General features: G+C 53.4%; 1 protein-coding gene across 3 annotated transcripts; it reads left to right on the forward strand.

Moving 5' to 3' along the window:
* The first annotated feature begins 10,256 nt into the window (after positions 1-10,256).
* ISLR (immunoglobulin superfamily containing leucine rich repeat) lies at positions 10,257-13,404 on the forward strand. Of its 3 annotated transcripts, none has more exons than XM_057722544.1 (2): positions 10,257-10,377; positions 11,362-13,404. In XM_057722544.1, exon 2 carries the CDS (start codon positions 11,370-11,372, stop codon positions 12,654-12,656), a length of 1,287 nt encoding a protein of 428 aa, XP_057578527.1. In that variant the 5' UTR covers positions 10,257-10,377; positions 11,362-11,369; the 3' UTR covers positions 12,657-13,404. The 3 variants fall into 3 exon arrangements, with proteins under 3 accessions (XP_057578527.1, XP_057578526.1, XP_057578525.1); XM_057722543.1 differs by having other exon boundaries at positions 10,276-10,538; XM_057722542.1 differs by lacking the exon at positions 10,257-10,377 and adding an exon at positions 11,077-11,170.
* The last annotated feature ends 2,050 nt before the right edge of the window (positions 13,405-15,454 follow it).

Below are 15,454 nucleotides of genomic sequence, written 5' to 3' on the forward strand. Positions count from 1 at the left end.
TAATAACTCATGTGTATCTAATTATTTATTACATATTATATTATTGAGATTTTTTTTTTTTTGGTCTGGCATGGCATGGCTGTCTCAGATTGTCTTTCTAGAAAGTTGGTCGTCCTGTCTGTCATTCAGCATCGTGTTTCTGAGATTCACCCATGTTGTGTGTATCAGTTGTTCAATCCTTTTTATTGCTAGGAAGTACTCCACATTACAGATATACCCCCTTTGTTTCTTTTAATTCATTCATGAGCTGATGGACATTCATGTTGTTTCAATTTTGGGTGATTATGAATAATGCTATTTTAAACATACGCATGCCAGTTTTTGTATGAGCATATATTTTTATTTTTCTTGAGTAACTCCCCGAGAGTAGAATTGATAGGTGGTACAGTAATAAAAGGTAAACTCCCATATTGTTTTCCAAAGTGGCTGTGCCGTTTTGCACTCCCCCAGCCATGTGTGAGTTGGTCTGTACCCCAGCTACCACATGATATTTTTAAGAGTTTTAAAAAAATTTTCCTTTTTCAGCCATTCTAATAGGTGAATGACTATTCACCTGTTAGAATTAAAGCTATTTCATTACTTTAACATTTCACAGCAGTCATTTTGATGGACATTCACAACTGCCTCGAATGGAACTGAGACAAAAAGAAAACATAAAGAAAGAAAAGTTCCCCAGTGAAACTGGAGAGTGGGACAGGTGTGGAAAGCGCCCTGGGGAGTGGACGTGACTTGGAGCATATTTTGGGGAAAGAATCAGCTTGTGGTCGGGGAAGAGCAGGAAGGGGATCAGCCAGACTTTCCCCTCCCCCGAAGCTCACACCCGAAGCCCTGAAAGTTCTCAAGAGGAAAGAAGAATTGGGGGAAGGGAGAACTCTTGCTCAAAAAGTTCCTACTCAGGGGCATGTGTAAGCTCCATGAAGGCAGCCTGCTGTCAACCTCATCCCCTGCTCTCTGACCCCAGAACCTGGCTCTTTCTGCCTTGTCACAGGAGCCCAGGAGATGCTGTCGAATGAATGAATGAGGGTCTCCAGACTGCTGAAGTTGCTCCCTCTCACCATTCATTTGTGCACCTCGCCCAGAAGCAGTGACTGTCCTCCCTGCCAGCCCAGGGAAAGCCCCTTTGCTCACCTCAGGCCCAACTTGTGCCCCATCTGGTCATTTCCTCACCACCTCTCACCCCTGCCCACCCCACTGCTCCCCTCTTCCTACTGCTTCTTCTCTGGGCGACTGACAGTCTCCTAACAACTCTCCCTGTGCCCCCAGCCCCCTTCTCTCCCCTCTTCTAATCTGTCTCATCTGCACCAGATGCTGGATTCATAAATCCTAGCTCTTATCCTGTAATGCTCACATCCAAGCGTCTGCACCGGCTCCTAGTTGCCCACAAGACAAAAGCCAACAGGCAGTCTGGGCCTGCCTCCCTTCCTCCTACTGGCCTTCTGGGCGCTTGGGATTTTGGTCAAATTCCACCTTCGTGTCCCTTACCCTCCCCTTTCCTGCGGAAGCCACAACCGGGCCAGCCTATTGGGCCCCTTGAGAACCAGAGAGGTGAGTTTGAACTCTGGTCCCCTTATTTCCTAAGCAAGGGGATGTGGACAAATTCCTTAACCTGAGTCTCAGCGTCCCCATCTCTAGAATGAGCAAGAAAAATGCCTGCCTTTTGTGTGGTTGTGAGGAGATGGTTTATGTAAAGGACCTGGCACATGGTAGGTATTTAAAGAATGGTAGATACGATTTTTGGTAATTCCTGCCAAAAGTAAGAAAGAGATACAGGTTAAAAACAGGGGTATAATTAATTAATTGTTTTCCAACCCCCACTTCCAGCCCCAAACTGGAGGATTCTTCTCTAGAATCATCAGAGGAACTACCTGGAAGAGATAGAGTTTCAAATGCATGTGCTGCTGCCTCTGAGCACAATGTCTCCACCCCGGCATTTGGGGTACCCCCCAGCCTAATGGCTTGCACACCCTAAAGAGGAAGCTGGTCCATCGAGGTCCCCCCCCCAACTCCCCTCTGCCCCGTTCCCGCCCCCAACCAGCCTTCCTTCTTGGGAGCAAGGCCTCATGGGCTAAAAGACCAAATGCCCAATAGGAAGCAGTAGGAAGAAGAGCCAGTTAAGATCCCTCATTTTCCAGGATGGACAGTTGGGGTTACCTCATGTGAGAGCCTCGTGAAGGGGGAAGATAAACCAACCGACTGGCGGTTCCCTGAGGGCAGTCACTGAGCTGGGACTGGGCACAGCACTCCAGAAAACCCAAATATTGGTTGAAGTTCTTCCAAGAAGGGGACCCTCAAAATTCTCCAAAGCCATGGGCCTCCTTGGAATAGAAAGTTCCCCAGTATTGATAGTATTCTAGAGGGAATATTATGTTGGAGCACCGGGGAGGAGCGGGAAGCTTCGCATGGGCTGCTTGATTAGATGCCTTCTTAAGCCCGGCCTCATTCTGGGCTCTATAACTGAGAAGGCTTCAGGCTTTCAAAGGGCTTCCAGCTGCTTGAAAAGCAAAAATTAACAGAAGAAACTCATATGTCAATAAAGCAAGTCATTAAGGAAAGCAGGGGCTTTTAATATCAGGCAATGTCAGTGCAAGGAGACGTATACAAAGCTGGGTCATTTTTAGAACTTGGTGAAGGCACATTATTCTTTTGACAAAGAGAATAAAGAAAGCAATTAGAAACTCCAGGAAAATCAAAAGCTGTACAAAAAAGCCATCACCCAAATATAAAGCAAATGAAAATGTGGCAAGCCTTTGAGTAGTTGATGGAGCCTAGGAAAATTGAATACATGTGACCTTGATGAATTCTTAGCCACCCTTTGAGTGGCCTGGGCAGCACGACTTTGGATCGGGAGGGAAGGAAATATAATCCTTAGGTACATATTCCTGGGCTCAGCAGTGAACTATACTCACAGTAATACTGGTTTATTGATTTTTTTTTTTTAACTTTTAAAGCCAATCTAAGGACAAAATGCAACTGTTGTAATTATGACTTCAAAACAGCATTTAAATATTATCATCTTTTAAAATACAAGACTATTACAGACAGCTTGAGAGGTAGATGAGTGGGGGAGGGGAAGAGGAGAGAGAGCAGTGGTAAATTTCTCATTTTATATAGTGGGAAGACATTAGATGGTGTCGCCACTCTATGGAGTAGGAAGGAAGGTGTAGTGTTTAGAGCGCAAATGCAACCAATAGAAGACCCAAGACTATTTTAACTAGTGAAAACCAGGAGGAATTGGGAGGGAAGAATGGGAGCATATACGTGAGCTAAAACCTGACTTTCCATAGAAGAGTGTAGTCCGTTCCTAAGGCTGCCACAGCAGAGTACGAAAACCCAGGTGGCTTAAACAACAGACGTTCCCTGTCTCAGTGCTGGAGGCTGGAAGTCTGAGACCAAGGTGTCGGCAGGGTTGGTTCCTCTGAGACCTGAGGGAGCATCTGCTCTATGGCTCCTAGCTTGGGGGGTTACTGGCAATCTTTGGGGTTTCTTGGCTTGTAGATGCGTCACTCTAATATTGGCCTTCATCTTCACATGGTGTCCTCCCCTGTGTCTTTAGATCGTGTTCCTTCGGTGTTCCTTTTTTTTTTAAATAAGGACACCAATTTTATTGGATTAGGGCCCACATTAATAACTCCATTTTAAACTGATTACCTCTTTAAAGACCCTATTTCCAAATAACGTCACATTCTGAAGTACTGGGGGACTTCAGCATATCTTTTTGGAGGGAATACAATTCAACCCTAGCAAAGAGTCATTAAATATTGTCTAAAAGTTTCTATATCAAGACAAGGTATTCTATGCATAGAATTTGGATTTATGCAGGTCAATATCACCTCAGTCCAGGTGATGGGGTCCCACCCTGAGCCCCGTGCTTTAGAGGACTCTGCCCTGACCCTTCTCTAGCCTAGAGTGCCAGGTTTAGTAGAATATCAGATAACTCATAGGGTTTTTGGGTTTTTTTTTTTTTTTTTTCAGTATAAGTATGTCACATGTAATATTGGGGCCATACTTATACTAAAACATTATTGTTGTTTAACTGGATATCCTGTATTTTAGCTGGCAATCCTACCTGAGACATGCCTTTCAAAGGAACTTTTCCACCTAGAGCCTGCACTCCAACTTCTGGACCTGGGATCCTGGAATTCTCTGCCCAAATTTAACAGCCTGAGCCTGCTTCCAGAGCCTCTGTATATTTTCACCCTGAGCACTCCTCCCTGGGCAGAACTATACCAGGATGTGTGTACCCCTAGGCCTGAGTCAGTTTGAGAGAGATAGGGGATGCGGACAGAGCTCGGGTATGAGGGCTGAGGTGTTCACTTCTCTATGCATAGGGCCCTTCGTGGTACAGGATGGAGCCTGGCATGGGAAGAAAAAAAGGAGAGCTGTAGGCTGGGGGCTGGGTTGGGGGTGGTGGTGCTCTGCCTGCTTATCTAGTTCTGGAACTCCAAAGAGTACAAGAATTTTAAATTTGAACTTGGCCTTCAAGTGGTTAGGAAGGTACATTTGTCAAGGTAGGAGAATAGAACACGTTATGTAGTTTGCAGGATTTACAACTTTTAAATATTTAGACATATGGTATGTGCGCCCCCACGTGTACCCTTGTCCTAGGCCCTGCAAATGTTCTGGGCAGGTCTGATGTGTGTAACCACAGCAGAACTAAAAACAGAAACTATCCCAAGTTGTTGCCTCTGGGGGAATGGATGGGGAAGGGAAGGATGGGAGGCAGAGAACTGTAGAATTTTGTATTAAGCCTCTCTGTCCATTTGCTTTTCTGTTCTACGATTGGCATTCTTTACTTTGTTATAAAAATTATTCAAATTCGCAGTTCCTCCCTCAAGTCTTCCTGACCCCCAGCTCACATCCCTTCTCTCAATGCTTACACCCCCTGCTCTGCAGCATTCTGTACTGCCTGGCTATCTCCCAGAGATCTTTGCAGCTGATGCTACCACCTCCCCAGGCCGACTGGCCTCCTGTCTCCTTGTCTTCCCCTGTGAGGTGGCCTTGGGCCAAGGTCAGCACGGCCCTGTGGCCCTGCCTCCCTGTGGTCAGCAGCCTCGGCCGGACCTCCTCTCCTCCCTCCATCTCCTAGTGGTGCTCTCACTGGTACCCCCTAGGAAGACCCTCAGGGTTGGGAGAAGCCTGCAGCCCTGCCTGCAGCCTCTTTCTGCAGGTTGGTATGGAGCAGTGTTGCATAGAAACCTCACTGCAGCCTGGCCTGTGGCTGAGAAACAGGTGTCCTGAGGGCTTTCTGCTGTCGGCGAGATGCTGCACGCTCCTCCTGGCTGCTCCCTCCTTTCCCACCCCTGTTCTTTCATGTCTCTGCCCTGCCTGCTTCCCCTCTTGCTTCTTTCTCTCTCTGCCCTAGTCTCCCTGTTTCTCCTTTTGTCTCCTGGCATTACTCTGCAGTCCTCTGCCCACTGCCTCTATTCCACTTTCCAATGAGGCAGAAGGACCAGCGCTACTCTCCCATCCTGGACCCCAGACTCTGCTTCATACCTGGTGTTAAACTATTCCTGCCCCACCCTCTAAACCTACACCCACGTCCAATCCTGGCCTTTCAAGCTGACCCCTAAAAAAATGGTCTTTGGCCTGTTCCAGTGCCCCATAGCTACTTAGGAACCGGGACCCTAACCCTATAACCCTGGTCCCAGTCTAGAACCTTAATTCAAAGACTCACTCATTCACAGCACTCCCCAGTCCCATCCCCAGCCTTTGAGAAGGGCTGGGGCTGAAAACTGGAGATCTGCTATGTGCCTTGGGTACGTGGCCAAGGTCCGAATTTCTGGAAATTGTGGGATCGGCCTGCAGAAGAACAAAAATAATTCCAATGAAACATGCCCCAGTAGGTGCTGCCACTGAAAAAGGTTCCTGTGAACGCAGGGAAAGGTCAGGAGAGGGCAGTGAGGATGCTGCTGTGAGGGAGGGATCGGAAATGCTAGCCAGAGGGCGTCCAGTGACAGACGGGGCAATGCCGCACAGAAGGGAGGGGCGGTGAGGCCCCGGGCAGGTGGAGGAGGGCTGGTGGGGGAGGCTTCCTGCCCGGAGACAGGAGGTCTTTCTTCATGCATTCATTCAGCACTATTTATTGAGCACCTACCAAGTCGCTGACCTTTTGGCAGGCTTGGGGGTATCGCAGTGAACAGAACCAAGTGCCCACACACATGGAGCTCATATTCAGACCGGGGAGATGGACAAGAACTATATCCATAGATACGTTAGAGGTAAGTGTGAGGAAGAGGAACAGGGAATTCCCTGGCGGTACAGTGGCTAGGACTCGACGCTTCCACTGTCATGGCCTGGGTTCAATCCCTGGTTGGGGAACTAAGATACCACAAGTCGTGTGGCGCCGCCAGAAAAAAGGAAAAGGGACAAATAAACCAGGGTGGAGGACAGAGTGACAAAGGCTGTCTGTGTAAGGTGGCTGGGGAAGGCCTGTCTCGGGAGCTGGCATTTGAAAGTCTCCATAGACTAGAGGAAGTGAGCCCTATAGGGTCCAGTTTGAGAAAAGAGCGAGAGCGGCAGCCCCAACGTGGGAGCAGGAGATGTGTGAGGCTGGACACAGTTAGAGGGTGGAGATGGGGGCAGGCAAGAAGCCGGGGGGGAGGCAGATCACTGAGGCGCCTCCTGGTGTGCAAGGTCTGAGGAATTAAGACTGGAGAAGAGGGGAGAGGCCCTCACACCTGAGCGATGGGGAGGGGTATGTGGGAAAGGAAACGGGGGTGAGGGCCCCACGGTAGGGTCAGCCAGGAGCCAGGCCTGCTCCGCCTGGGCTGGGGCCTCTGGGCTGAGGCCAACGCAGGGGAGAAGAGGGGGTCTGGCCTGCGACCCCATCCACAGCCGCAGAAGCCCACATGACGAGCGGACCCTTGAGCCACCCCACACATCCGCAGTGTGCACACGCCCCAGCAAGCACTTACGGAAAACCACCACAGGCTAATGTGGCTGTGAATAGAAATGACTGTGCGTGAACACACGCGTGCACGTGGACTCCTCATCTGAAGGTAGACATTAAACATTCTGGAACATCAGGGCTGAAGGACATCAGACCATCTCATCCAACTCCCACATGGGACAGAAAAACTATATCCTCAATGGCCCAGGCCAGACTCTTCCTCCTGGGAGACCCACAGGCTTCACCAGGTTCCTCCAGGAGCCGTTGAGCTTCCTCCCAATTATTCCAACAAGCTGTGTAGAGGGAAAGTGGGGTTGGGATGAAGACCAACCTGCCCTCTCGGCAGGACGGCAGCAGCCCCCCAACCACGGCTAGCCACACATCTGAACGCCCACAGTCTCCTCCCTCTCAGAAGGCCCACCGGACCCTCTTCTTCTCCATCTCCTTTTCTGTGCCTTCGCTTCTCTATCTGCCGGTCTAACCCTGGCTGTCGGGGATTCTCTGCTTTCTTTCTCTCTTCCCCCATCTCTCTCTCCCTTTTCTCAATCTCTCAGTTTCTTTCCAGTTCCCTCTCTGCTGGGCTCAGTCCCTCTCACTCTATTTTCCCTCTCTCTCCAGGATCTTTTTTCGCCTTCCAGGAAAAGCTGACGTGGCCCCCGTCAGGGAGTGAGGCCTCTTTGGGGTGGGGGAGTCAGGCTGGCTGAGCCTCTGCAGCTGGAGAGGGATTGGCCGCCCTGGTGGGCGGGGTGGCAGGAGGAATGGGAGGAGAAAGGGCTGGGACTCTGCGGAGGGCTGGGGAAGGGGGAGCAGGAAGAAAAACTGGGGGAAGAAGTGAGCACCACCTCCCCTGCTAGGGCGATCCGCTGTCCTGATTGGCCTGGGACTGTCCAGATTTTAACACTAAATGCCCCGCATCCTGGGACAGTTGGTCACTCTACCCTGAGGCCCATTGGAGCCAGGATGGGGCCGGCAGCGGGGGCTCCCAGACCTGATTCCTTTCCTCTCACTCCCCACCTCCCAGTTCTCCCTTCGTTGCAGAGCTGCTAAGCATCCAGGGATGGTGGAGGTGGTTTAGGGTCTGAGAGAAGCTCTCTAGCCCTAGGCCTCTGGGCCTCCGTCTGTGATTTGGGGACAGTCAGTGTATCCATATACTCACCGAGGAGCCCCATCTCCAGGTCCACAGGGAGCTCCTGACCGGGAAGACAAAGGGGAGCCGACCTCTCCGGCTTGTGTGCTTGCCTGCTGGCATTATCTCCTGCGGGATGGGCTTTTCAGAAAGAACTTCCAGTCGATGACCGGATGACAGTGCAGGGAGAGCAGGGAGGCTGCCTAGGAGGTGATAAGCCCCACCCTTGGAGATGCACCACCACGTCTCAGGCTATGCAGGGAGTGGCCCCGCATGGCCCTCTGTGAAGCACCTTGGAGGTCCTGATGCCTCTTGGTAGAGGCCCAGTGGACCTGATGGCCCTTGTCCTAGTGTCCTTCCTGGTAGAGGTGGGGCACGCTGCACCCTCAGGAGGTGATGGGATCTGGGCAGACGGGGAAGAGCTGTCAGTGACCGATGTGTGTAGACTCAGTTCTGCCTGGGTGGGCAGGTTCCTCTTGCTTCTCCTGCCATAGTGCCCGCCTCCACCCCGGCTCTTCTGCATGGGATTCCGAGAGCAGCCTAGTGTTGGGCTGCCATCAAGGCGTTTGGTGATGGGGAATAAGGGTGCCCCCAAGAAGGCTGGTAACATGCTCATTCACCCAACAGAGGGTAGGTCTCCCACATGGTGTGAAATATTCTCAAAATGTCCTGTCCTGAGGAACCCAGTCTGGGCTCAGATCTGTAAAATGAGGGGGTGGAGAAGGTGACCTCCGAGTGCTTTCATTTCTGGCATCTGATGCCCATCCGACTCACCCAGCTAGTGAATCAAGGAGTATTTATCGAGCATTTCTCTGTGCCGGGGATTAACAGCAACTGAGAGGACAAGATATCTGCCTTCAACAGGCTTCCTCTCTAGTAGAGGGGTCTCCCATTAAATACATGGGAATATGTTTATGTCGAGTGAATTAACTGAGAAAACCTCTAATAGGAAGGACAGAATCCCAAACAAGTAAGCTAACAGAAAAAAAAAAAAAAATGCAACTTGAAGGAAACCATCACTGCAGATAGAAGGTAACTAAAAAATAAAAAATAAAAATAAAAGAGGCTATTATTATCCTCAGAGAAATTAAATATATATACATGAAACAAGACCTGGATGCAAGTATCCTCCCCCGGAGGCAGTTAGTGCTGGGACAGCGGAGCCCAGAAAGTGCTGCTGCCTCCCCAGACATGCAGCACCAAAAGTGGGGTTTCAGGCACTTGGCAGGCCACAGAGAGACTATTCTAGAAGGAGCGATGTCCTTCAACCTCGCCTGGCTGCCAGGTGAATAGTCCTGGGTGATGGAACAGTCTCTGTGAGCCTGAGAGTCTCAGAATCTCAGTCTGGAAACTGAAGCCCAGCTGGTTCATGTCCAGAGCTTTCTTTTATCTGGTTGGAGCCCAGTCACACCCCTGCCTGCCTCCCCGCCTCCCCCCACCCCCAGCTCAGCGGGGAGCCTGGGGACCTCCCGGGACTACATGTGTTTAGGGCAGCCCAGCCTCAGAGCCAGCAGGCAGGCCTGACACGGACGGGTGGGCGGGCCAGGAAGATGTGCTTTCTTACAAAAACAGTTGTAACGTTTTGGCTTCATACCGAGGCTTCGGAACATAGTGGGTATCTTATACGCTCCGGCCTCAGCTTTTCACTGGAATACACCTGCCACCCACACAGACACACGGTCACAGAGACGCACACGCACTTCTACACATAAACGCACACACACACAGAGGCCCAAATGTACAGACTCACGCACACCCACACAGAGACACACACACAAACACACACAGACTCAGACTCACACCTACACGAATACACACACTCAAACATTCCCAAACACACAAACTCACACATACATGGTCTCACACCCCCATCCACACAAACACGCATCCCAACTCATCCACATGTCGAGATGTCACACCCACACTCAAACACGCACGCACGAGTGTACACACAACCCCTCACATTGTCCCAGCTTGGAGAATTCCTCCCTCCCCCAATTTTTTTCTTATTTGAGGTGAGGTTAGAATTCTCCCACCTTCCATGGGATTCAATTTCTCACCCTTCCCCCCATAAAAATCCCTCTGGCCACATCTTTTCTTGGGTCTTGTCCAGCTAGTGCTGTGTCTTTAAGGAAGTTGAAGCTGCTAAAAGTGCATGAGAGAGAGAAAAAAAAACACAAAAAATTTGGCATCTTTTCCCCCTCAAGTTTCTGGTGTCACTTATGAAACACGGGTCCTTATTGCTGCAGAGAAGCAGTTGTTTTGCTGGAAGGAGGGAGTATACGGGCTGCCTGGGCTCCCTTCCTGCAGCCTCCTCTCAGCAGATGGGCACCCTGTCCCGATAAGGAAAGGGCAGGCCCAGGTGTGTAGACTGGAGGTGGGGCAGGGACCAGGCTGCCCCTTCCTCCAGCATCGTCATCTTCCCTTGGCCCTGCAGACGGTCCAGGGCTAACTCCTTCCTTTGTTGCTTTTTGATTCCATCTTAGAAGAGGCTCTGCTTGACTAAGAAAGAGTAGTTTGAAGGTAAGCCAGCGGGAAGAAAGCTCCAAAGGCCAGTGGGAAGTGAGGGCAGCTTGCCGGGCACAGGGGCTGGGCTCTTCTGGGCACTTTCCTGTTGCTTTGGGGTACTTGGGACAATCCCTTGCTTGGATCTGTCCAGGGGGGCATCGGTCCCTCTAACAACCGCAGCCCCGGAAATCTCGGCAGTATTTGGGTTGAGCCATTGGCCTCACCCAAGCCAGCTGAGAGGTCCTGGCAGAGGTTTGTTTAGGCAGCTGCCTGGTGTAGTTTGAACCAAATAGACCAAGGGTGTGATTCTGTAGAAAGGGTCTGGTGTCTGCTGTGGTCACAGCCCGGTAGGAGCGGGGGAGCAGTGGGTGGGGCAGATCGGGGTGGTGTGCGCTGCACAAGGGGCCTTGTCTAGGCCGGCGCAAAGCATACCTATGGGGGGCTCCAGTGGGAGGGACTGTGGCCAGGATGTGGGAGGGCAGGAGGGAGGTTCTGCTGAGAGCCAGGGGAGGAGGCAGCTGGAAAACAGATTCCAAGTCATAAAGTCAGCTAGGAGCTGGCCGAGGCAGGGAGAGCTCTCTGCTCAGAGAAGGAGCTGGGGTCCTCTTCCATCCTGTCTTCGCCCCCTCCTGACTGCATGACCTCGGGCAAGTCCTGGACCTTCCTTGGGCCTCAGTTTCCCCTTCTATAGAATGGGGGTGGTGGGCTAGGTGGCTCTGGGTCTTAGCTGGATTATGTGGACAGGGCCCTCTGATGGGGAAGAGCTCAGGTTGCTGAGAGGGACGAGTGCCTTCCGTGGGTCCTTGGGGTCACCTTGGTGGCATGTCCTTCTCTGCAGGAGGTAGGATGCAGGAGCTGCGTCTGCTGTGCTGGGTGGTCCTCGTGGGCCTGGTGCAGGCCTGCCCCGAGCCCTGTGACTGTGGGGAAAAGTACGGCTTCCAGATCGCCGACTGTGCCTACCGTGACCTGGAGGCTGTGCCGCCCGGCTTCCCGGCCAACGTGACCACGCTGAGCCTGTCGGCCAACCGGCTACCGAGCCTGCCAGAGGGCGCCTTCAGGGAGGTGCCCCTGCTGCAGTCGTTGTGGCTGGCGCACAACGAGATCCGCAGGGTGGCCGCTGGTGCCCTGGCCCCTCTGGGCCAGCTCAAGAGCCTGGACCTCAGCCACAACCTCATCTCTGACTTTGCCTGGAGCGACCTGCACAACCTCAGCGCCCTCCAGTTGCTCAAGATGGACAGCAACGAGCTGACCTTCATCCCCCGAGATGCCTTCCGCAGCCTTCGTGCCCTGCGCTCGCTGCAGCTCAATCATAACCGCTTGTACACACTGGCCGAGGGCACCTTCACACCACTCACTGCGCTGTCCCACCTGCAGATCAATGATAACCCCTTCGACTGTACCTGCGGCATCGTGTGGTTCAAGACGTGGGCCCTGACCACAGCTGTGTCCATCCCGGAGCAGGATAACATCACCTGCACTTCGCCGCACGTGCTCAAGGGCACACGGCTGAACCGTCTGCTGCCGCTGCCTTGCTCCGCACCCTCGGTGCAGCTCACCTACCAGCCCAGCCAGGATGGTGCCGAGCTGCGTCCTGGCTTCGTGCTGGCGCTCCACTGTGATGTGCATGGGCAGCCGGCCCCCCAGCTTCACTGGCACATCCAGACGCCCGGCGGCACCGTGGAGATTGCCAGCCCCAACGTGGGTGCCGATGGGCGTGCCCTGCCTGGTGTCCTGGCAGCCAGCAGCCAGCCGCGCTTCCAGGCCTTTGCCAATGGCAGCCTGCTCATCCCCGACTTCGGCAAGCTGGAGGAGGGCACCTACAGCTGCCTGGCCACCAATGAGCTGGGCAGCGCGGAGAGCTCGGTGAACGTGGCGCTGGCCACACCGGGTGAGGGAGGCGAGGATGCGCTGGGGCGCAGGTTCCATGGCAAAGCGGCCCAGGGTAAGGGCTGCTACACGGTTGACAACGAGGTACAGCCGTCGGGCCCCGAGGACAACGTCGTCATCATCTACCTCAGCCGCACTGGGGGTCCTGAGGCTGCAGCAGCAGGAGAAGGGATCTCGGGGAAGCAGCCCCCAGGTCTGCTTCTGCTGGGCCAGAGCCTCCTCCTCCTCCTCCTCACTTCCTTCTAGCCCCACCCCCACTCGGGAGCAGCCCCAAATCCCCGCTGCCTCTGCCCCTGACTGCGGCTGTCCCTTAGAAGTGCTGCAGGCGTCTGGGGTTGGCAACTCTCGACGCCTGCATCGGGGACGTCCCACCTTCCTACCTCCCCTTCTCATCCCTTCTGGAATACTCACCACCCCAACTTCCAGACGTGCTCAAAGCTAGTGACTAGGACAGAACGTGATCCCATAACTCACCGTCCACGGTGCTCATTGCTCCTGACCCCGTCACCCATGCTCCCCTCGGGCAGCGTGCTGCCAGGGTGCTGCCCTCACCAGCGGCAGGGAGCCTCCCTGATGGCATTCTAGGCACTGGGACGGACACGCTGGCGAAGGCTGTGGGCAGGGGTTGGGGCTTGGTGCTTGGCGGGGGGCGGGGGGGAGTGGGGGCAGCCTGAAGCAGACAGGGCACAGGAGATGTAGAGTAGGATGTAGAGGGAGTGGCTGGCGTGGCTTTGAGGCTCTGACCTGCTTGAGCTCCTGCAGACCTTTGCTGTTCTCTGACAACCTGGGGGCTTGGGAGTCTCTGCCCTCATCTCAGACAGGACTAGGGGATCCAGGGTAGTGTTCATCTCCTCTCACCATTCCTCCCTCAGTGTGCCCCTCCATCCTGGACACCTGCCGTCCCTTCTTCTCCAGGTGTGCATCTGTAGCCTGCCCCTCCAGAGAGGCCAGCCAGCCTGGGAGCGGCAGAGAAATAAACAACATTTCTGATGCTCCCCTGCGTCTGCCTGGAGTTTTGTCTGGAACTCGATGCTCCCCGGTGGAGGACAGGACCGGAAGCTGCAGTCAGGACAGCCAGGCTGCCTGTCCACATGTTCCGGGGCCTGTGAGGCAGGGAGGGGTGGCCCGGCTGTGGGCTAGAGGTTGCGTTGAGCTGCAGATGTTTCCCCCAGCCCCGCCGCAACTAGTCCACACCACAAATGGGGGCACGAGCCTGACAACCATTACAGAGGCTTCCCTGGGGCCCCTGAGCAGGGCTTTATGTCAGCAGTGGCCTGAGGGGGCGTGGGGGAAATCAAGTGCCTGGGTTGTGGCCCCTCTTCCCAGTCCTGCTCCTGGAAGAGATATTAGGGAACGGAGAGGAAAGTGGGGACGAGCAAGGCAAAGTGGAGGGGAGAGACAGAAGGAGAGAGGGGATGTAGGATGGGGTGAGAGGGAAAGAGGAAGATCCAGAGAGACTGAGACTAAGAGAACCTATGTGATGGAGAAGCCAGAGGAAATGAATGGTACTTCCTCCCACCTTTCCAGAAAGGGGAAATAGTATTCCTGGAGAAAAGTCTTTTCCTTACAGAGCAGGGGGATCAGGAACTGACTTGGGGGGGGGCGTGGTCCTGGCAGAAACCTGTGGATCTCTTAAAATGGGGTCAGAACCTGGAGAACGCAGAACCTGTGCCGAGTCAGAGATGCGTCTCCCGACTGCCTTCATCCCCACCCCTTTCCAGATCAAAGGGTGCTAGGCATAGGGACAAGACCCCACGAGAGAGGCCCTGAAGCCTCTGACCAGAGCCCCCAGAACTGCTGAGTCCAGCAAAGAGGAGGCAGGGAGGCCAAGGAACGTGGGGTAGTAGCTGTGAGCTTTGGAGGTTGGCCAGCCCCTCCCTCCTCCTTCCACATACAGCACCTCCCCCTTCCCCTTGTCAGCCTGCAGCTCCCGCTGAGCTGCTGTCACCAGAGGACATGTCAAGGATGACTGCACCTCTGATGGAAAGCAGCAGGATGGAGCCAAGTCCTCTGCGCTGTGCAACTGCGGTAAGTCACTGCCCGTCTCTGGACTTCAATTTCCTCAGAAAACAAAGGATGGGGTAGGACTCGGTAACGTTAAGTGTTCCATCGACTCTGATTATCTAAGGCTTGATAATTCTGACCCAACTTGGACCCCTTGACATCTCTAGTTCCATTCACAGCTGAGCAGGCTTGGTTTCTTGGAGTAGGGTGCAGGCCTGAGACCTGAGTGGGGAGCAACTGGAGAACATTTGTGCTCTGAATGAACTAGCTACTCACTTGTTTTCAAGTCATCTGTGCTCTGCCCCCCCCCCCCCCGCCACGCCCTCAGGGTGATGCCCGACTTCCCCGGCCGGACATTCATGGCCCCTCTGCCTGGCCCTCCAAAGTCCCCCTCCCACCTCTCTTGGAATGGCTAATTAATTGTTCCTTTAACGCTCGGCGATGTGTCATCCTCCGTATGCTTACTGATACTGTTCCATCTGGACATCCTTCTCCTGTTCCTCACTTGGCTAAGTCAGCTTTTGAGACTAGGCTTAGGTACCAAGTCCTCCAGAAAGCCTTCCTGGATGCTTTTCCCCAAATTGGACTAGGCCCCCTTCTCTGGCTCACACAGCCCTGAGTGTCCAGTGTCCCAGCCTGATCACACTCTATCATGACTCTGTTTCCATACTAAGGGCAGAGACCCACTCTGCCTTCTTATTCCTGCCACCCTGTCAACCACTGACACAGGGCTAGGAAGACATTTTTCAGTGGGTGTCAGTGGGATCAGACCCTGCCCTCTTTGCCCTCCTCCTGGGCATCCTCAAAGGTGGGCTGGCTCTCCCTGGCCCTGCTTGGCTTCCTGAGAGTTTGAGGCTGTAGTTTGGGCGTGGGAATGTGGTGGGAGTTGGTCTCCACTGACTGTGTAGACATTTCTTTTTTTTTTTTTGGCACACGGACTTAGTTGCTCCGCGGCATGTGGGATCTTCCTAGAGCTGGGATTGAACCCATGACCTCTGCATTGGCAGGCGGATTCTTAACCACTGTGCCACCTAGGAAGC

Source organism: Hippopotamus amphibius, chromosome 2 (genome assembly GCF_030028045.1).
Source record: "Hippopotamus amphibius kiboko isolate mHipAmp2 chromosome 2, mHipAmp2.hap2, whole genome shotgun sequence".
Classification (NCBI taxonomy): domain Eukaryota; kingdom Metazoa; phylum Chordata; class Mammalia; order Artiodactyla; family Hippopotamidae; genus Hippopotamus; species Hippopotamus amphibius.